This window comes from Choloepus didactylus, chromosome 9 (genome assembly GCF_015220235.1).
Source record: "Choloepus didactylus isolate mChoDid1 chromosome 9, mChoDid1.pri, whole genome shotgun sequence".
In the NCBI taxonomy this organism is placed as follows: Eukaryota; Metazoa; Chordata; class Mammalia; order Pilosa; family Megalonychidae; genus Choloepus; species Choloepus didactylus.
In genome coordinates this window covers 68,143,897-68,167,254 of record NC_051315.1, presented here as the reverse complement: position 1 = coordinate 68,167,254, position 23,358 = coordinate 68,143,897, and the positions used below count along the sequence as shown (strand labels likewise).

Sequence of the window (23,358 nt, the reverse complement as noted above, 5' to 3'; positions counted from 1 at the left end):
TCTTTCAGTCTTGGAAGCTCAGATAATTAAACTTTTAAAAACAATAAAATATTGCCCAAATAAGAATCAGAGGTCAAAATGTACTTGGCATATGTGCAGTAAACATTTGAGGGTCTATTCTGAGCTAGGGTATAGCAATTGTGAGAAAGCAGCCCTTGTCTTCCAATAGCTCCCTGTCACTGGGCAGGGGGCTACGAGGGTGGGGGCAGTACCTAAATGAATATGTTTCAGTACAGTCGATAAGGATGTGCACAAAGGAAGACCCCATGACTCCACCTAAACAATTCAGGAGAGGCTGCCCAAAGGCTCCTCTTAAGCCTTTACTCCTGTTTAAGAATAGGAGTAAAGAAGAATTAAGGCATTCTCTACATGTGAGTTCCACTTTTGAGAAACATATGGAACTAAATGAAACCAAAATTTGCCTGAAAATAAATTTAAGAGGATTGTATACCATGGATGATTGTATGGTGTGTGAATGTATCTCAATAAAATGGAATTTAATTAAAAAAAAAATTAAAAAAATAAATAAATAAAATAAATTTAAGAGACAATATATATCCTAAGTGGACTTAGAAACAGAATAGGTAAGAAAACAAAGGAGCAAGGTAGAGCCATTCAGGGAGGAATGGGACACCAATGCCTTACTGTGGGAAGAAGTTAAGATGGAAAATGGAAATAGTGCAATATTTTTTCTGAACATAAAAGCAAAACATTCTTACATAATTAGCAATTACATAAGGGTATAAAGATGAATATGAAAATCACCCATAGTCTTACAGGTCACCTAAAGGAAACTACTTTTAACATTTTGGTATTATCCCCCAATTTTAAAAAGCCTACATACATATAGATCAATCTATCTAAATAAACATACTGAAAAGGGGGCTCAGCCTATCTGTTGTCTTAAAGCCTTCTGAATATATTTCCATTATAATAAATATACCTCCCTTACTTGATTTGGAATGGTAACATAGTTCGCTATATATAGTTATAACACAAGGAATTTAGCTCCTTCAAGATGAGCATTTAGGTAATTTTCAACTTTTTATTACTAAAGACAATACTTGGATGAATATCCTTGCAAATATATTTTTGAGTATCTTTCTGATGATTTCATTAAAATTTATTCCTAGAAGTGAAATTGCTGAGTCCAATGGTATGTTCACTTTTAGGCTTTTGTCACATGTTCGTCAAACTGCTTTCCTGCAAGATTGTATTAATTTGTCCTCTCAAGTGGTATATGACAGCATTTGACTCTCCATACCCACCTGACCACTAGACATTACCCATCTTATTAGTATCTACCTACCTAATATACACTAATGATCTCATTTTTAAAATTTGAATTTCATCTTTTGTGAATTCCCTTTTCCTATGTTTCATACATTTTTTGGTTTGTCATATGCTGCATTTTTCTTCACTTGCAGTTTAGTTTTTAACTTTGTTTATGCCAATTCTTTTTTGCCATGTCAATGTTTTAAACTTGTATGTAGTAAACACAACCAGTCTTTGACTCGAAGGTTTCTGGATTTATTGCTGATGTTTAAAAAATAAGGATGGACTCCCCCCTATGTGGGACCTGACTCCCGGGTGTAAATCTCCATGGCAACACAGGATATGACTCCCGGGGATGAATCTGGACCTGGCATCGTGAGATTGAGAACATCTTCTTGACCAAAAGGGGGATGCAAAATGAAACAAAATTAAGTTTCAGTGGCTGAGAGATTTCAAATGGAGTTAAGAGGTCACTCTGGTGGACATTCTTACACACTATATAGATAATACTTTTTAGGTTTTAATGTATTGGAATAGCTAGAAGTAAATACCTGGAACTATCAAACTACAACCCAGTAGCCTGGACTTTTGAAGACCATTGTATAACAATGTAGCTCACAAGGGGTGACAGTGTGCTTGTGAAAACCCTGTGGATCACACTCCCTGTATCCAGTGTATGGATGGATGAGTAGAAAAATGGAGACAAAAAACTAAATGAAAAATAGGGTGGGATGGGGGGATGATTTGGGTGTTATTTTTTACTTTTATGTTTTATTCTTATTCTGATTCTTTCTGCTGTAAGGGAAATGTTCAAAAATAGATTGGGGTGATGAATGTACAACTATATGGTGATACTGTGAACAGCTGATTGTACACCATGGATGATTGTATGGTATGTGAATATATTTCAATAAAACTGAATTTAATTTAAAAAAAAAAGAAAAAAAAATAAGGGTGGAGAAGAAAAGAGTTCGTATATTTAAGGAGAGTGGAGTGATGGCTCAGCAATCTATAAACAAGGCAAAATGAGAAAAGTATCTCTCTGATACATATTTTCTTTCTGCAGCAGGGTCTAATGAATGGAGTTTTACGATTTCCCTTAACTGCAATGGAGCTGAAGATTAAACATTAGGCTCATGAAAAGACCAGCTTCTTAAATTTGAAAGAAAAAAAAAAGTCAAATTCATCTAAGTGATTCCTCTGCAAAAAGCTGGTCACCCTCAATTAATTATGTTAAAGAAGACAAATGCCTACCTAAACCAAATCCATATTACATGCATATTACATGCAAATTTCTATAATGACTGTGGGCACTGGGTAAGATCTATCTAGATCATATGTGTTTGTGCAATACTTAAGACTGGCAGCCTTGCTGTGGTCCATTCGTGCTATCCTTTGTACAAAGTCAAAAACTCCGCAGTATTAAATAATAAATAATGTGCATTGGTTTTTCCTCCAATGATCCAGATATCCTGGAACCAAATATTTCTCTTCAGGGTTTAGGGATTCAAAACAGTTCAGGAAACATTTTTCCCTAAATGAGACCAGGCAGAAACAGGTTTAAAAGCAGAGACAAAGCAAGTTATCTCTGGACATGCTGGAGGCAGTAAGAACAGTTTTTAAGGAGCTTGGTATTCATTATATGAACTGCATTGGTAGATATCATCTAAGGAGGATTTTTATCTCAGTTATGGACAATGTTGATAGAAGACAGTTAATGCCTAGATGTTTCTCAGATTAATCTTAAATTAATGTGCTATAAAAGCATTAGTCCCTTTATTCAGTTATTGAATATTTATTGATTACCCATTCACCAGAGCTGGGGACACTGTGGTGGACAAATCTCTGTCTCCAGGGCACTTAGCAAATATAGTAGAAAAGACAGACAACAAACAAGTAAAATAAAAGAAATATATATTTTGTTAATGATACATGTTAGGGAGGAAAAATAGAAGGGAAGATGGATATAAAACGTTTGGGGAGAGGAGGAAACAGTACTTTGAAATTGCAGATGGGGCAACTGGGACAGGCTGATTAAAGACTGAAGCAAGAGAGGGAGCTGAACACAGCATATCTGGGAGAAGAGCATTCCAGCCAGCATGGACAGCACGGGCAGAGGTCCAATCCCCTTGGGCAGCTGTACTGTAGAGGATCCAGCTTTAGTCTACACTGAAGCTCCTGCTAGGATTCACACACACACAGTAACTAACCAGGTGGCCTTACCAAAAGTCTGTTAGTGTGAAAATTCGGGGAGCCTTCTGGGGAGACCTCATCAAAGGGAATTTAGAGCTAAAGTTGACCAAGTAACAGTCTTAGCTGAAGGGGAGAAACTCGAACATCATCATGTCTGTCACTTGGGTTTGCTTCCAGCTCTAGTCCCTTCAAGTACTTGAGACTGCATGTCATGCTGAAGGGGGAAAATTTAAGTAAAAACAGAGTTATTTTAAGCCAGACACAAAAGGACAAATATCATTTGATTCCACACATATGAAATATCTAGAGTAAGCAAATTCATAGAGACAGAAAGTAGAGTTATTGCTTGATTTTTTTAGAAGAGTTATTTCTTCATTGGGGTGATGAAAAGTTTTAGTAATGGAAGGTAGTAATGGTAGCAAAACATTGTAAAAGTAATTACTGCCACCACATTTGTACACTTAAAAATGACTAAAATGGCTAAATTTATTTAAATATATGTTACCACAATAAAGTTATTTTATTACAAGAGAGCATAAGGGACAGGTACAGTCAGTTTTTTCTAGTGTGGGTTGTAGGAGAGAGTCATTCTCCCTACTTTAACCTAAGGACAGGACACTGGGGAAAGGGACATGATCAGATTTGCATTTTAGAAAGATTAATCAGGCTGCCAGTGGAAAATGAGTTGGAAGGGGCAAGAAGGGAGGCAGAAAAACCAGTTATGGGGCTGAAAGGGTAATCTAGGTGGGGAGAAGATGCGGCACTGAATTGGAGTGGTGGCAGTGAAGCTGGAGGAAAATGCATGGATCTGAGAGTATTTGTTTAGGTGACAGAAGCTACGGAACCTGATGAGTGGTAGTAGGAAGGTAGAAGGAGTGAAGTTAAATACCCAGGTATTTGATGCCAACACCTGGGGAGAAGACCAATGAAATAGGTGACATGAGAGCATGGGCAGGATCCCCCAACCACCTTGGGTGGGTGTTGTTGATTAATCCTTTTTGCACAGGCTGAATTACAGGTTGGATGGAACATCCAGGTGTTAAGGTGGATCTGGAGCTGACTCCTCTCTCTCTCTCTCTCCAGATCTGCTCTCTTCTTGAGCTTCAGATGTGGATATCCAAAAGCCTACCAGATAACTATGCTGAGAGGCCTGATAAACTCCCAGTGCTTCAAAGGGAACATACCATCTCATGGGTCCCTGCTCTCCACCTCCTCATCCCTTCCTTTACCACTCAGGTTCATTCTTTTCCCGGGAGGTGGCACTACCATTTTGCTTGGATTCCTGGAGTAACCTGTTTCACATCCTCTTCATTCTGTATCTCCAGCACCCAGTGCGAGTGGTTCCTGGGCACCTCAGTCAGGTGCCCCCAAGAACTTGGAAATAGGGAAATAAGGTTGATCTCAAAAAGGCAAGCTGTAAAGTCTACAAATGATGGGGTAGACACTAGACGTGCAGTCAAGTTTTACTGTAACTGGACTGAAGAGGAAAGCAGCAACGGGAACTTAGAAAAGAGAGAGTCAGAAAAGGAAATGCTAGTGGCGTGTTTCCAGCATGAGTGGTCTGGGTGGATGGGAGGTGACCTGGCTCATCCACACAGATTCCTAGTCCATGTGGCAGGGGTATCCCTGTAGTGGAGATGGAAGCACGGCACTATTACATCTTGACTCTCTTAGCCATTAAGTTCCATCCACTCGCCCCTCCTGCTCCCATTTTTTGCTCACCAAGCTATCTCCTGATTAGAACCAGGTTTCCTGTGCAGGCATTAACTAGCAAGCATGATTAGTCTGTCTATCTGATAATATCAATTATCTTATAAATGATTAAAACTGGCATTCCAACTCGTCAATGGCAGTCTCTGTGAACCTGTTATTGCATGACTTGAAATCTGAGAGGCAGGTGCATGCCTTGATATGCCAACAGATCTGGTACATTATATGAGAATTCTATTTTACTTTTTTCTCCCATTATAAAAATAGTTCTTCATAATTCCTTTCTCTTTTCTACTTTGTTTTTGTTTCTAAAATTACACATACTTCTAAACATCTAAAAGAACTACTAATTGTCAAGATGTTTCCTTCCAATCTATTTTCAATGCATATGGAAATAATATTGAGCAACTATTTCATTTCCGTTTTGTAAGAAGGCAGTACAGATTTGCAATCCCAAATGTCAAAATTCCTAATCAACTGTGTGTGAGTTTTGGCTGCTTCCCCCATTAAAAATAAATAAATAAATAATTAGTAAAAGAACTAATATCTGCAACATGACCAAGGAAGAAGACCTGTTTCCAAGATCCTGCCAAGACCCACGAGCATGAAAAGCAATCTAATAAAGCTTTCACGATAGCTGGTGGTTAACCTTCAACATCTATAATTACCCCAACTAGATATATGCTAGAAATTATTTTCAACTCAAATTCATGTCTCTGGCAAGCATATTTATTTATGTGCATGTATGTGTACATGAATGGTGATTTTCTATTTCTCTCATTCTTTCTAAATGTATTAGCTAGTCTCCTTCAATAAAGAACTCCGTCACCTACTACATGGCTACTGTGAAATAAGGATCATACAAGAAAGTCAGAACAAATACTTGATTCTTTCCTTTTGTTCATCAAATTTAAGAGTAACAAATTGATGCCCAGAACTATTAAGTGCTCAGTAAATGGGAACAAATAATTTTCATGCTTCTGGCTTTGCTATAATTTGAGCATCTTACTATGGTACAAAAAAATTTCATAGCAATACTTTCTTCAGTTGCGTAGATGTTCCGGAACCTTACCTCATTCTCTGATGAGCTTGCAGAGATGAGCACCTCTTGGGCATCAAAGAACTCAGAGACAGACTCTGACATGGACAGGCGGCTCTCATTGGCTACTTGCTGTGACAGGATTTGCTCACCAACCTTGAGAAGAGAGGAGAGAGAAGCGCATGATGTAATCTTTTTTTCCTTTTTATAAGAACTATTCAAATTAGAGCATGATGTACTAGCCAAATTTTTAGAGAAATCTACACTGTTTTAAAAGAACGGTGAGCACAAGTAATTTTTATTTGCATCTCATTAATGACCACTACGTAAGTTCTTCCAATATGTCTAAAGAATCCAAAAGGTATAATTGGAAGACATTGGTACAGCGACTTAATTTTAATTCTATGTTCAACTGGTATTAGATGGAATTTAATAGGTCAGGCCCCTATTTGTGGAGGCTAGTTCATTCTCTTATTCTCAGGTCTGTCATTACTAGTTACATTCCAACTAGTTGACTAAAGCTCAAGCAGTACCTTAGAAACTACTATTGACATGCTAAGAAAATAAACTACAAGACTAAGTTTTGAGGTAGAATATATAAAAGCCATTGTCCAATTTGATCAGGAATTTTAACCAATGAAATCTATGACTAGAGCAAATACGTGATAAATATTGTTTTCAAGGCAGCTACTTAAATTTCAATCAGAAAAATATGAAAGAGAACTATAATATGCATTCTAGTGCACATTATGGGTGGAAAAGAAGATTCAAATTGAGTCCATTAGATATTTCTTAAATGACAACATTTTAGAAATATTTCTAAAGATTCTGGGCAGCTGAGTGAACATAAATATCAGAAGAGATCAAAGAACTCTTGGAGGTGAATGGACATAGAGTGGGCAACTGAAGTCAAAAAGAAGCTGTCTTGGGATAGTATTTCCTAAGCAATTAGATGGTAGAATCCTTCCAGCTGCAGAATTCTAGCAAAATATAATTTGTTGCCAATATGGCCTTGGTATTAGTTACATGTACCACTGTTACGAAGCTCTAATATTACTAATGAAAAAGTGTAAATTTTCTTGGATATAAAACAGTAATTCTATAAAGGGTCAGGATTATATATCTACGTCTAGCCCAAATAGTGAATATTCTCCTATCCTTTTACCATTTCTTCAATCTGGAAAATGGAAAACGGAATAATAATGGAAAATGGAATCATAAGAGCACCTACCTCAGAGGGCCATTAAGAGTATTAAATGAGATAATACACATAAAGTGGTTAGTATAGTACCTAGCACAGAGTAAACACTCACTTGACAAATATTAGCCATTAATTATCATCATCACCAGAGGGAGCTATAGCAACACTATTAGTGTTATATTAGTAAGACCTGGTGCCTATGCTCCTCAGAGCTTTCAAAAGAAACCTTAAGAAAACTTTTATTCAGCAGTTTCTCAGCTAAAGATGATTTTTTTCAACATTTCACTGGCCATTAGACGATAATGAACATTTCAAATGAAGACTGCAACACATGCAGAAAATCCACAAGCTGGAATAAATTGAATAACTAAAAATTCAGTGGCATTATTTGAACACAGGGACAAATAAAAATGGACACCAATTACCAAGAATAAATGATGTAAACTCATGTATGTTCTTCACTCAGCTACTGAGCTGTTAGCAACACAGAATTTTGGGGGGAATCTTATTAACAGTGCAAGAATAAACAAAAATAAACAAAAATGTGCAGATTTAGATGCTATAAAATAAGTACTCTACATGTATTAAAAATTAGTCTTACCTCATCAGGGCTAGGAATAATATTTACACTGACAACCTGATCACAAATAATAGACTCTGAATGTATTCTGTTCAACCGACTCCTTAGTTCAGCATTCTGGTTGAGGGCCTTAAAGTAACAAAAATCATACATGTAATTTCAAATTAATAAGTAGGCATAAAACAGAACAAGTACACAGGTACAACTCAGACAACAAATTCTATGATGCTCTTAGCTATAACTTTTGGAGTACTCATGGGCCAGAAGCTATTGGTAAGAAGGAAATAAATGGCTCAGAATTAAGGTCTTCATTTTTTATAAATAAGACTACTACTTAATAGCTTAGTAGACTGCAAAAGATCATGAATTTTTAAAAATGAATCATTTCATTCTTTTTCTCCCAGAGAGTCACGCCCATTACATCCAAGCCCAGTCTACCACCACATATATATTACTTTTTGCAACTTGCAAGAAGGTATACCAGGGATGAAAACTATTGATCCTTTCAATTTTTTGTTCTAGTTTCTGAAGTTTGGGAGTCACTTCAAAGTGGGGCCTTTATATTAAAAATATTTAGAAATGGAAGGAACAATGAACTGGCTTTAACTTAGTCAAGTATATGTTGGTCCAGTTAAAGAAAACTGTTGTATTTTCAAGTTAACGGTAACTGATAGTCTAGAAGCACATAATTAATACATATGACAAAGCAGCAAAACTAAACCAAGTACAGACCAAAAGTGCCTTTACTGGTAAAGGTTGAAACTGATTGTGTTTTAAAACTTCAACTTCCATATGAGACCAAGGGAATAGATATCTATTTGGTACAGGATCTAAATTTTCTAAATGGTACAGTCGGTTTGTTCAAACACCACAATTGCATGGAACTTTGAATAGGAAGTGAGATACGGTAGGTTAGTATAGGCTGGAGTGAAATAGCGACACATCCCAGAGCAATTTGGTCAGATAATAAAAAATATATTTACAGCCTCCCCCTCCCCAGCCCCAAGGATCTGGGGGAATGTGCGGATGTGTTGGACATCCTCACCTGGACTGGTGTTGATGTTGTCACAAACATTGGGACTGGTGGTTTGATGTGCTGAGCCCTCAAGCATGGGACTTGCCCTTATGAAGCTCATTACCACAAAGAAGAGTCTAAACTTGCATATAATGGTGCCTAAGAGTCTCCCCCTGAGTACCTCTTTGTTGCTCAGATGCGGCCCTCTCTCTAACTGAGCCATCTCGACAGGTGAACTCGCTGTCCTCCCCTCTACGTGGGACCCGACTCCCAGGGGTGTAAATCTCCCTGGCAATGCAGAATATGACTCCCAGGGATGAATGTGGACCCGGTATCGTGGGACTGAGAGTATCTTCTTGACCAAAAGGGGGATGCAAAATGAGACGAAATAGTTTCAGTGGCTGAGAGATTCCAAATGGAGTCGAGAGGTCACTCTGATGGACATTCTTATGCACTATATAGATAACACCTCTTAGGCTTTAATGTATTGGAATAGCTAGAAGTAAATACCTGAAACTATCAAACTCCAACCCAGCAGTCTGGACTCCTGAAGACAATTATATAATAATGTAGATTACAAGGGGTGACAGTGTGATTGTGAAGACCTTGTGGATCACACCCCCTTTATCTAGTGTATGGATGAGTAGAAAAACGGGGATAAAAACTAAAGGACAAATGGGGTGGGATGGGGGGATGATTTGGGTGTTCTTTTTTCACTTTTATTTTTTATTCTTGTTCTGGTTCTTTCTGTTGTAAGGAAAATGTTCAGAGATAGATTGTGGTGATGAACGCATAACTATGTTATCATACTGTGGACAGTGGATTGTATACCATGGATGATTGTATGGTGTGTGAATGTATTTCAATAAAACTGAATTTAATTAAAAAAAAAAATGGAGAACAAAAAAATCCAGAATTCCAAGATCCACTCTAAAAAAAAAAAAAAGTGCCTTTACTGAACAGAAGGCACTGACAACCATAATAAAGCACATACCATTGAAAGCAAACTAACTCTGAGTTACCTGCATTAGTCTATTTTCAACATACCCTAAGTCAACATCAGGAAAACACTACATGCTGTAACAGTTTAGTATGTGCAGCAGATGTATTTACTTAGAAGAGAACAGCTTTACTAAATGTGGTCTCCCAAAAAGGGACACTGCGAACAAAGGTACAATGAATTCAAAGGTGCAGTGTATCTATCGTATTGCTACATGGCCATGTGTTGCAGTTACTAATGCAGATGCAGCTAACCAAAATTACATCAAGCCTCAAGTGAACAACCTCTATAAGGACAAGATCTAGTGAGAAGCTGGGCCATGTGTGACAGCTTCTTTCTTTCCCCATTAAAATCAGCAATTAGAAGATGGCGGTGGATATTTCAAAGGCAGTAAGGTTAATGTCACAGCTTACTGAAGAGGCATCTGCCCAGGGAAGACGCTTTTTCTTATGCAGAGTCAATGACTACAGAAACCCATACATATACAAATACAAGATCATAATTGTAACTCTCTACCTATGAAAACACCCAAGGTAAACACAAGGTAGCTGAACTTTCCATTGCACTGAGAAGCATATAGTCACTGAGCATGGAGCAGAGGAGAGCTTCTGCTCCTCCCTTTTCCTCCCCTCCTGGGCTCCCATTTCATCTCTCCCCATAACTCAGCTTCTGCTTTTAGAGGAGAGAACTGTTCAGTTGTGGCATTTGGCTTTTGTGTCACATCTGTAGAACTTACTGGAGAAGGGAGCAGGGTATCCACATCCCTGCATGTTGTAAGATTAGACATTTGAATAACCTTTGTCTTCCTCTCCCAACAGGTCTGAATGTTTGAACTCATGCTCATTTGCTTCAGACAAACACAGACACAGGCATGTGCCTCAAATTCATGTTGGAGTGAGATGCCACATAAATAAGCAAACAATGTAATGCAAGAAAGTACTCAAAATAAGACTTTCTTGTAAGAACCTAGGTGGGACAAAGGAAGAAGGGAGAAATGACATGGGAAGACACAGAACCTCAGTTATTGAGTTACAGATGACACACTTCTCAGCTCTGTGGAGAAAGGATATGAACTGGAGCTCTTTTTGGCCCAAATTGTGGCAGCAATGATTTCAGAAAGGGCTTTAAGGGGGAAAAAAAGCCCAGTTTGTAAAATATGTCAAATAAACCTTGATTTGGTGGGCTGTTAAGTATTGATGGACTAAAGGTATATATAGATCCTACAGTCCTTAAATTTGGGGATAGAAAGAAATGTGTCCAGTTATTAATAGGTAAGTATTAGTTAGAAAAATGATGGTTACATTCTTAGTAAATAAACCATGCACTTCAAAGGAAGAATCCTAATAACGTTACATCTACAAAAGTGCTAAGGACTATTTTTCCTGTAACAAAATCTCAAACACTTGGAATATAAAAAACAAACAAAAACTGCATTACTCCTATCCTTTGTGACTACTATACTTATACTTATTTGTTCTTTCATTATTTCTCTGTCCCCAAATATACTCAATTTAGTGAGTTACTGAAATCTTTGGAAATATATATTTTGCTGCCTTGTGTTGAGTTATTTGATGGTTGTGGTTGCAGAATCATGGTCTTAACCTGAAGGTTTACATACAAATTGCAAGTAATGGCTTCTCCAAAGGGACTGCACCTCCTATTGTCACTGGAACAGAGTTAACAAAATAACCCCACAAAAACTCAGGGGCAGGGATAGGTCATTATTTACCTCGGGTGAGAGTTTTAAAACACAGGATGGCTATTTATAAGGAAAGTCGTATAATTGTTTGCTCTGGATAGTTTTTAAAAATTAGATTCTAATTTAATCCAACCTGTTTCATCTTATCCAATATTCATTACAGGTGATCCTGCCTACAGGTATATGTGAGGGGCACCCAAGACAAACCCTAGCCAATGATTTCAATAGGAAATGAGATAATTTTAAAGGGATCATTTTATTAATAATATATATGCAGTGGTAGGGAAAAAATTGTTACAAAACACAAAAAGCATGGAAATAAATGCTATTCCAACTCTAACAACCTCAACAGTAGAAACCATATGCAGACAACTGAGCATGCAACAGCCCATTTCTGCGTGACCTACCAGGGCTGACACCTCCTTTTGCCTTGATCACACAGACTGCTCTGAAGTTTGCCACAATCAAGTGCCATGAGCTTTGTGGTGTAACACTCTCAGGCAGTGCTCAGAATGGCATTTATTATTTCCCTCCCTGAAACCCAGCAATTTCCCTCTGCAATGATATCATGGAAACCTTTGGAACATTGAGGAATATAGGTATTATTAGTGAAATTAATTTCATTAATAATACCAGAAGATGGCAGAAACAATGTTGGGAATGCACTCAAAGAGAGTGAACAGCTTTGAGGCAAGGAAAAAGGAGGCAGAGGACCAGCTACTCATATCAGCCAGTGAGCAAGAAAGGCTACGCAGACTGGTCAGTGATAACATCACTCTATCAGCAGCATATAGGACCAAAGGCTTGCCAGGGAGGCTTCACTCGGCAGCTTCTATGCTTATTCTTAATATTGCTTTTGTTAGCACAGCTGACTGTGTGCACTATAAACTGCCCACAATGCATATTCATTTCCCCATGCCTGGTGTCCTTCATACACACTCAAGTCTAATATCTCCAGGAAACACACAATTCCTTTCCAATGTATAAAAGAAGTTACCACCTTGAAGATCAGAGTCAGGATCAATTGCTCAAATCCCCAACTATTAATTTCTAATCATCAAACTGGCAGACAATGAGTGACAATCTACCTTAGACTGGGTGAGTCTCTAGTATACACATTTTACTAAATGGAACTGTGGGTTCTGGGAAAAAAAACATGCAAGCCTGATGGCTGGAAAAAGACATGACATGTATGGCAAATGGAAACCTTCAGAGACTGAAAATCTTTGGATGAAAGCAAAACTGGTTCAAAAGGAGTGAGAACATGAGCACAGAAACAGTTAAAAGATGGAGTTATCAAGATTCAAACCCTGGTTATCTCTTAAGAAGCATCTTGTTTTTTTCAACTTAAGAAAAAATATATTCTATTTTAGTGTATTTGGAAAATAGCAAAAGTAGAAAAATATTTTTAAAAATTCATACCTTCCTACTCAATCAATCAACTATTGGTCTCTTGATGAATTTCTTTCTAGTTTTTTGTTCCTATGCATTTTTTTTTCACATTGTTTAATGGGTGATATTAAGTTACATACTGTGTCTGTCATTTAATCTTTGCATATAAGAATTTCTTTTTGTGTTGCAAACTCTTCATAAAAAAGATTTTCATAGTTGCATAATAAGTGATTATTTCTTATTTGTGGGCATTTACACTGTTAAGGATTTTTACTGGTAGAACATGTCTGTGCCTAATGGGGTTTCTGCATCCAGCATTACCTCCATAGATTAGACATGATCAGCCATGCACCTACAGTGTCAAAGGGCTAGAACTTTTTAATGTCTTTAATAAATATTGCCAAATTATGTTCACAATGACATCAATTTTAACTTGCCAGATAGCTACAAAAATATGTAAAGAATTCTATGAAGAATATCTTTGCACACAACAAACCTGGCTAAGTCTCATGGAATGGTGCAATTCTGGAACAAATACACTGGGGATTTTTATCCCAACTCAGAATATTTACTTCAGGTCTATGAACTATTGTGGTCAGGAAGGATGGCAAATCCTATGACTGAGGAGTTACATTGTACTACCAAATAACTTAAGCCATTTTTTCCCCTTACATTCTCATAATAACACATTTCATTTAGTCTAAGATACACACATCTTTGACCACATTTCACACCTCTAAAATCGGGTACAATACATTTGTAAGAAAGCACTGTCAGGTTGAGGGCAATTTTTTTCTTTAGTGATATACAAAATGATGGTGCATCTTACAACTGAAGGCATACTGATTTAATGAAATAGGGTAATTCTAGCTGGAGTACAGTGGCCATACTATTCTGCTCACATCTGTATGAATCCAACTCCCACTGCATTTAGCACAAGCTGTGCACAATTTCTGGGACCAGAAGTTAAACCAGGAACAGTGATTAAATGTAATGCGTTGAAGAGAGACTCTGGTCAAGTTGAATCTTTTATTATTACACTAATCTGAGTTGCTGAGGCTGCCTTATCCTTATTACTATTTAATTCTCATGATCAGCATAACACATTAAACAGCACAAGAAATTATAGCTGATGTGGAATAAAATCATTTATAAAGGGACAGATACATTACAAAATGCTCTGAGCAGGCACTGAGTCCAATTTCTATGTGGCCTCTCAGGTGTGAAAGTTATTTTTTAAATTTCTTGGAGGTAAAATTACAGAATTATGTATGTTTGTATACATATAGGTTAGGGAAGAAATACTACTTTAGATGAGAAATTCATTAATATTTTATATGTGCCTTCTAAAAAGAGGATGGATTTTGCCAACTTGATATAAAGACCTCATTGAAAAGTGGCATTTTAATCATCAGACATATATCAAGCAGGACTTATATCAAATAAAAATGAGCTTTAAAAATGTTAAAAATGAAGTTATTTAAACACACTTTCTCCCTCCCTCCTTCTCTTGAGAAGACCTGGCTTGGCAATAGGTTATGAGAAAAATATCGGGGGTGGGGAGTGGGTTGGTTAACTAATGACACTTGAATATGGATATATGGAATCATGTTATAAACGGAAGTCATGATAATATAAAAACATACTCAGATACCACACTAATGCAAAATGTTAATAGGGGAAACTGTGGGGGTGGTGGTGGAGTACATGGGAACTCTGTACTTTCAATATGATTTTTCTGTAAACCTACACTTGCTCTAATTTAAAAAATACCAACTCAGTATGCATAACAATGGTCTCGAGGTAATTGAGCTATTTAGCATTTTGTTCAATTCCAAATGCTTTATTGAAAGAGGGACACCGAAATTAGAGTTGGCTGATCAGGATGGCTCCATTGCTTAACCCCTTTGCCATCTTCAATGTCTCCTTATCTGCTGGCTCCTTCTCTTCACAAAATAACCAATGCCATGGCAATGTCACTGGTTCTCCTTTTATTCTGACGCAATACGCAGTTCATGAACATTTATAACTTCACCTACATTTTGGGCTGTTCACATGTTTCTCCTTCTCTCCTGAGCTCTAGATCTATATTGCCTGTTGGATGTCCCATAGATACCTCAAAATCCAAAAGCAAACAGCCTCGACAAACCAGCTCCTCTTGTATGCCCTCTTGCAGGGAAAGGAGTTATCATTTACCCAGTTGTCTAAGTCAAAAAAAACCCCGAAATTAGTCTTGATTCTGTCTTCTTGGTCCTCTCCAATATTCAGCTGATCTCCAAGCCATGCTGATTCTTCCTCCTCGATATCTTTGAAACCCACCCTCTTCTTCTATCCCCAACTGCACTTCCTCAGTTCAGACATGACTCATCCCTGGCATATCATAACAGTCTTCCTGACTATTCATCCAGCCTCCATACTGTACCAGATAATCTTTCTAATATACAGAATTATCTCCAATTTCCTACATTATCACTCACAGTTAAAATTCTTTAAGATCTCCCCATTACTAATAGGATAAATCCAAACTCCTCTGTGTGCTCCCTGATGAGCTGGTTCCCACCGACTCAACCAGCAACTGCTAGAGTAACTCTTTCTGTTCACCTCTTGCTTCATCACTGTGAACTGCCTGTCATTCTCCAGACACCTCTCCAGGGGTCTAATCATGGACAGCAATTTGTTAGGAAGGAGTGAACTGTCAGTCAACTTAAATGTCTAAGCAATGGCTGAGGTGATTCCAGAAGACAGTCCAGCCTCAGGTTAAGGGAACAGATGACCAATGAGTCACAGCTGACCCAGTGGGAGCCTATGGACAGATAACATGAACATAGCCAACATGCTGTGAGAATGCACAGTGGAACACTGAATTCTCTGGTGGATAGGGTATGTATACCTGTCTTTATTGTTTCAAATTATTCTTTTGTCTTTTGAGGATAAAAATTGAGCTTTTGGCCAAAAAAAAAAAAAAAAAAAAAAAAAACCACACACACAAACTAAATATAACCACAATGATAACAAACAAAAAAACCAACAAAAATCTCTTGAGGCTCTAACTCTAGATGCAAATAAGAATGTTCTGATAAGAGAAGGACATGCTTAATCCAAAGAATACACAACGGATGGAATTTTGCTTTGTTTTACTTTTATCATTTCAGCATCAGGGCCTTCCTCGTGAGCTACTACTGCCCACCCAGGCCCAATTCAAGGCCAGATTCCTCCCGGAAGCCTAATCTGTGGCTTCATTGTCAGCTCAGGGACCTCCCCTTCCTCTGAACAACCTGAGCCCAGGAAATCTGCACTGCTCATCTTCCTTTCCTAATGGACTAATACATGGTCCATTTAACTGTTTCCTGAATAAATACTGTTCATGTACTAACCAGATTAGCAGCTTCCTGTGAACCAGCAGGGCTGCTTTTATCATGGTGTTCCTACCACTTTGTAAACTACTTAGTATAGTCATTTGAATGACATGAAATGAGAAAAAGAATGAACAAATGAATAAATATTTAAAATTTCTGTTCATAATGGTTTCTAATCTCACCTAGAGCCTAAAACTAGATCTCTCTATACCAATCCCATTCTTACCAACAAACAAATAAAAGCAAGCAAGCAAGCAAGCAAGAAACAAATTTTCTCATTTTTAGTAAAAGCTTGACTAAATACCAGTAAGCCTCCATCATAGATGCGTCTGAAGGAAACACTGTAGCATTTAGAGGGATAAGAGTGTGCTTTTTTTGCATGCTTGCAAGATGACATTCGCATGTTTACTTGACCATAATTTTGATCTTTCTGATTCACGATGCTTTCAGAATAATGAATCCAAAGATCAATTAACATTGATTGAGTGTTCAACAGATATGTGAATAAGATTAGTCGAGTGGAAACAATTAAGGCATTCTTAGGAATAAAGCACTCTGCAGACTGACAGCAGTTGCCCCATTTAATGCTTGTGCTCTGAAAGCCCCTTGTTTTTCACCGGAAGCAGCATACGCACGCACCTTAACTGACGGCGTTTTATGGTGGACACAGAAAGTGTGGCTCAGATAACAGCACTCAATAACATGAAACTTAACAATGAAAATAAGCTGACAGTTCAGGTACATCAAATGTGGTCATTCAGTTTAGGTCTAATTTTCAGGGACAGAGGGCAACTATTCAAGCAAGATCTAATCTGTATGGAGAACCACTTACCCAGGATTTGCTTGCTCCTTCACTCTGATCCAATGCACCAGGAAGTGAACAATATTTTATATCAACACTGAATTCTCACACAAAATCATGTAACAACATTGAATTTTCAAAGGAATTAAAATAAGTGGCATTTATAGACTAGGTGAAGAAAATATTTACTTCAGAGTAAGTGAAAAAGCTTAAAGCATAGTTTTAAAGAATTTTCATCAGCAATTTCAACACTGATATACATTTGATTGTTATAAATAAGATCAACTGTGTCACATATATTGAAATATAAAAATCAGCCTCAAGGAGCTTAATTTAGATAAGAAGGAAATCCTAAGAGGACAAATCAGTAAAAAAGAAGTGGGTAACAGTGATCAGTAATTTTCAACAGATTAAAATGTATTATGAGAAAAAGTATTATGTGTGCAAGATCTAGATTTTGCTCTATTTAATGTTTAGATATGTAAGTCATATATAAATGCATGATTCTTAAAGAAAAAAAAACAACAGGAACTGCCTTATAAATGACCTAAGACAGGCATTAAGAATTCCATCAGCCAAAATACAATTATAAGCTTGCAAGCAAGTTTGGTTTATCTTCATTCTTATCTTGACATTTTTGAGAAGTAATAAAATTTAATACTGATATGTTAATGTCTTGGGAGAATTTCACATGAATGTGCTGCACCCATGACCCCCCACCCCCACCCCATTTTCATCTTTTGCCTTACAGGGTTGGGAATATGTCATACATGTGAAAACACGCGTGTTTACCTGGGACAGAGACTGTCTGAGCCGTGCCATCTGGGTGTTATGGCCTTTATTGTGATCCTGCTCAGAAACCATCTGCTTAAGCTTCTCCTTCTCTATAGCTATGCTATTAAATGCAGACTTCAAAAGAGAATGCACTGGGTAGGAATGCAGGTAGAGTGGAGAGAAAAGTGAGAAACAGATGTCAAATGTATCCAGAAATAGACAAAATTATAAACTCCTCAAAACTTTAACTTATACATAGACATTTTCTGGAAAGGGTATGCTATAGTTTAATTAAAAGTCAGCCTTAACACGAAATCTATCAGAATATCTATACTGAAAACAAATATGGTAATGGTAATTAATCAGGTGAAAATTTCAGCATTTCATACCAGACAAGCCAATGAAGATTTGGAAGCAACACAGTAAATATCAATAACAATTCTAAATATCAATACTTAGAAATTAATTTATAATTCCTAGAAGGAAAAGGGGAAACAAGTTTTACTTTGCCATATTGATAATATTTGAGCAGTTCTAGGTACCATGAAGTCTCATGCAAATTATATAAAACTATCTAAAATTATTTTCCAAAAGCATACACCCAAAAGAACATTTTATGGGTCCTTCCAATAAGAATATGCAACTGATCTAGAAGTGCTGACCAGTTCTCTTTGAGGTAAGGTCTTAAGAATAACTAGTTGAAATTAGTTACTCAGAGTGAGGAACATCATGATGTCAGAAGTGCTTTGATTTAAAAGCAGCAATAAACACACAACACACACACACACACCACACACACACACACACGAACCCTCATCCCTGCATATCCAATAACGTATGATGATAAAATCTGTGGCAGTCTTTAAGGTGTGAAATACAAAAAGGTGAATTTCTAACTGCTATCTTTACAATAACAGTTTCTGTTGAATGCCAAGGTCTTCTAAAATAGGTATTATTTTTTTAAAGAAAGGTTATTTTTTAAAGAAGTGGAAGATTTTAGCACAAGTAGCCCGAATAAAGGGACAAAATGTCAGTATCACAAGGGATTAAAAATTCTATTGACTTATGTGTTTATTTATTTAAGTTCCAGTTGTAAACAATTTAAAGATAATAGTTTGATAGCTGGAATACCATTAATTCCACTAGTAGCTCTGAAAGCAGATTCTTCAATTATCTTAAAATAAATATTCTTTCTAAAGAGTTCACTCAGTCATAGAAAAGCCCTTTTTTCTCACATGGAGAATAAATTGTATGTATGTTGAAAAGAAAATATGCAGTTCCAATTGAGGCTTTAAAACTCTGTGAAATTTGGATTTCCTGAAACCTTTAGGACTGTAACCAAACACATAAAGCTTTCCTAGGGCTACCTTCAAATTTACCCATCTCCCTTTAGCAGCTGTGCTATCATATACTCAACACACACACTTACGTTATTCTACCTGGTGCCTCCCCTATCCACCTCATTTAGAAGCAAACGTTACTGGCTTAACTGGCTGTGAATCTATTGCTGTTATATAAAGAAAATAGCACTGATCTAATCTAATAACATAACTGGCATCCAGCTAGAAACACAATGAAAAGCGCTAGGAATAAATGGTAGGTGAGAGACACAGAGAATGGGTCTTAAAGAACCTCAGCTGAGAAATCTATAGAAAAAAGGGTAAGATGATTTGGCTTGTTTTAGAACTACGGAATTAAGGAAATATTCTGATAGCACATATTTGCTGATGATTTGGGTCTGTAAATTTTTGAGTTCAACATTATTAGAGATGCCCTCAAATGTGTGCCTCTTCTTTTCCTGACCCACCAAGCACTTACGTATTAGGGGCACACATGAAATGTTCCATTTAGCACACGTTTTCAAGAATATTTTATAAACTATACCAGCAGCCAGGGGGAAAGAAATGTGATTAATTCACAACAAGGTGTTAGTGAATGTGGTCCTCTCTCTAGGAGAGTATTCATCTTAAAAGACAATCCTGGGAAGGTTACCATCTTAATTCAAAGAAACGAATGTTCAGTGACTGAAAGCTAAACGCTATGGCAGTAAGGGGGGAGTTAATTTAGGAGCCAAGGCTCTTCTTGTTAAATACAGACTGGACTCCTCAGTCCAACCACATTTCACCTTCCTATTTTTTATACACTATTCCCTAAGGCTGATGATCACAATTTAACTTACACAATTGTTATCAGCTTGCAGAAAATTTGACATAAAAAAAGAGACAAAGGTAGGGTCTATTTCCCCGTGCCTAGACTGGCCTGTGATGCTTTGACCAGTGGAGTACAATGGATGTGATGCTGTGCCAGCTCCAAAGCCAGCCTTGAAGAGGGCCAGCAGCTTCCACTTCTGATCTCTTGGAGCCCTGAGCTGCGATGTTAAGTCCAACTACCTGCTGGAGAGACCCTGTGGGTGTCCTGAGATGACATGGAGAGGCGCAGAGGAGCCCAGCAGAGTATAGCCTTCTAGCCATCCTGCCAAGGTGCCAAGCACCCTGTAAAGCTATGTTGGAACCTTCCAGATCAGACCAGCTTCAAGCTGAATATCATCAGGTGAGTGCATTCAGTGTCAACTGCCACAGGGAACAGAAAAACTGCCTAGCTGAGCCCTGCCTGAATTCCTGACCCATAGATTATAAAGTACAATAAAGTAAGTGTTTAAAATAAGAGAGACTCAACCAGAATCTATTTTTTTCCTTGCTAGAGATAACCAATAAATACATATTAAATGATAACCAAAAGTCACTGAAAAAAAAAAAAGATACTAAGTAGTATTAACCCTTTATTCTTCCTTTTTTTTTGTTTGTTTTATTTTTTGTTTTCTCAACAACATTTTCTTTATTCAGTGGCTCTGTAAACCTGGGATATGTATTCTCCCAATAGGAAGGCATATATCCTGCCGTGTTTTGTACGAAAAACTTCCACCAATATATAAATCATGTAATCTATTTAACATGACTACCTAGACAAAGACAAAAGAATAAATGGCAACCTTTCATCAAAGAAGAGAGATTTTCTAAGGGGAGCATTACATTTGCTGTTACCTTTCTGTGCAATTAGACAAAATTCTTCTTGAAGCTTCGTATAATCTGTTGAACTTTCCAGAGGGTCAGTGAGGTGGCTGGGGGGAGTCTGAAATTCAATATCTGCACAAAGGTTGGGGTTGGAGGAATGCAAGCGAACTGGTGACATTGTAGCACTGAAAGGAACCTGAAAAGGGAAGATATAGATTATTAAAGAGCAACAGTGCATTGTTTCACCTTCTCCTACACAGAAAAGATACTTCCATTCTTTAAAATACTAGATTCCTCTCTGGATGACACAATCAGAGACACATTGTACTCATTTATTTTTGTGGGTGGCTGGGGTGAGAGAAGAAAGAGTCTCATTTCCCATGGTTTGCTTAGTACTGCCACTGACTCACCAGGTTTTCACTGTTGTGGGGAAAGATGACCACAGAATGACAGGAAGAAAATGCAAAATCCCAGATAAGCTTCAACTTTGAACTCAGAATTGTATCTAAAAAATAACTGGCAGGAAAACAGCAGTCTGAACTGTGACATGGCTGACATTTTCTTACAAAGTTTGGACACTTATATTAGAGAACTACTCACGCTCACTTCTTTCTGAGTCTGTAACAAGATCTTAAATCAAATTAAACATGTAAAAATTCAGGAGAAGCATAAACAGAAAGATACACTTGCCTCATAGCATCAGATAAAACACAAATCAAGTTCAGCAGAAAATATGATACTGCTTAAAGAAATTCACAAGTAAATTTTAAATTAATTTATTGTAATATATATTAATAATGAAATACATCTTATAAATTATACTTTACCTTTGTATGTTACACATAACTCTGGTTCCATGTATGAACATGGCTTATGAACAGGCCAAATTGAAAGAATTATGTAAAAAAGTTATATACTATAGATTTTCCTAAATGGCCAGAGGTACTTCCCTGCCTAGGCTGGATCTGAATCTAGGCTTGTGATGAGTGGAAGCAAAGCACCTTTCCCTCTCCTTCTTAGAAGGCTTTTCCTGACATTACCAATGCTATCAGCTAAGCATTCTTAGAAACGGAAGTAAGTACCAATTCCTTTGTAAATCAGATCACCAGTAACCTCTCCCTATTCTTTCTGCACAGATATTCACATGAAGCCTTTGAGAACCAGGCTCTTAAGACTCCTCCACAAGCAGAATTTTGTATAATTTAAAGGATAACTCACATCCCTTATCTAATAGGAAATATGCTATAGGAGGAAGGAACCACGGAGCCTCCTCTGATGTCTATGTATTTCAGAACCAACTCTGTTTTTGTTTGTTCGTTTTTGGTCTTGCTTTAAACTTCCTGGCAGACTTGGGGGGGCTGGGGGTGGGGGTGAGAGTAGGAGGCAGGAGGGACAGGAGGGACGGGGGGGGAGGGAGAGAGAGAGAGAGAGAGAGAGAGCGAGAGTACACATGTGCACTGAGGATATAGAGGAAAATGGAGAAGATGGAGAAGCACCAAAAATCTGCCTGAGCTGCAGTTTTGGGATTTGGGTGATAATGACTAAGACTGAGCAGAGAATCTTTCTGATGTAGCTCTGCCCTTGCAGGGAGTTACCTTATCTCAAAAGTATCTAACTCTACTGGGGAAGGAAGTGACCATGGAGCCTTCTCACTAAATTCAGCTCAGCTAAGCATGTTAATATATGTTATCCAAAGCATCTGGCATTTAGAGTTATCGAAGTAACTCTACTGCATCCTCCATGGGGACCCAGGCTACACTGGGCTGGGAGATGTCAACAACTTGCTTATCTTAATCAGATTCAAAATTTTTGGCTGTTCAGAGAGAGACATAGAAGTGGCAGATAAGCCATTTGTGACAATGAAGTCCTTGGGTTCAGTAACCTGCTGGGAATCCTGTAAATGGTAACCCATGATAATGATGACTGACAGAGGTCCTTTTAGGACCCTAAAGAGAATGGAATTTGTGTGGGGAAAATATTGAAGATAGATAAAGGAGTTTCTGACCTTAACTCTCAGGATGCTAAATCTAGAAAGAGGAGTCAGCCCATAGTCCTCTTGGAGGGACATACGGATCCATGGAAGAAGCTGGTGGGAATTAGGGGTACTGGAGAGGGATGACGATCTGAGGAAATGGGTAGACCACTAAGTTTCCAGATCCAAGGAAGGTTTAAGGTTTTCTGAGCCAAGGAACTATAAGAACATTAAGAAAAGGAACATGGGTGTTGTGGTGTTGATGAAGGACTGTAATGTGCTGAGGATCACAGAAAAAGGGCTTTATCTTCACGCAGGTGCCCTCAACACTCCAAGGAC

The 23,358-nt window shown here is 37.6% G+C and overlaps 1 protein-coding gene across 7 annotated transcripts in view; it reads right to left on the bottom strand.

The window, feature by feature from the left end:
* The window catches only part of OSBPL6 (oxysterol binding protein like 6), a 235,251-nt gene that overhangs the window by 13,031 nt on the left and 198,862 nt on the right, over positions 1-23,358 (bottom strand). For 4 of the 7 annotated variants that reach the window (XM_037848526.1, XM_037848528.1, XM_037848527.1 and 1 more), the window contains 5 exons: positions 21,078-21,243; positions 18,055-18,188; positions 17,293-17,316; positions 8,020-8,127; positions 6,251-6,373 (listed from right to left, as the gene is read on the bottom strand). In XM_037848526.1, coding sequence (XP_037704454.1) covers positions 6,251-6,373; positions 8,020-8,127; positions 17,293-17,316; positions 18,055-18,188; positions 21,078-21,243 — 555 coding nt within the window. The remainder of the gene's footprint in view (positions 1-6,250; positions 6,374-8,019; positions 8,128-17,292; positions 17,317-18,054; positions 18,189-21,077; positions 21,244-23,358) is intronic. The other 3 variants (XM_037848529.1, XM_037848531.1, XM_037848533.1) reach the window with 1 other exon arrangement.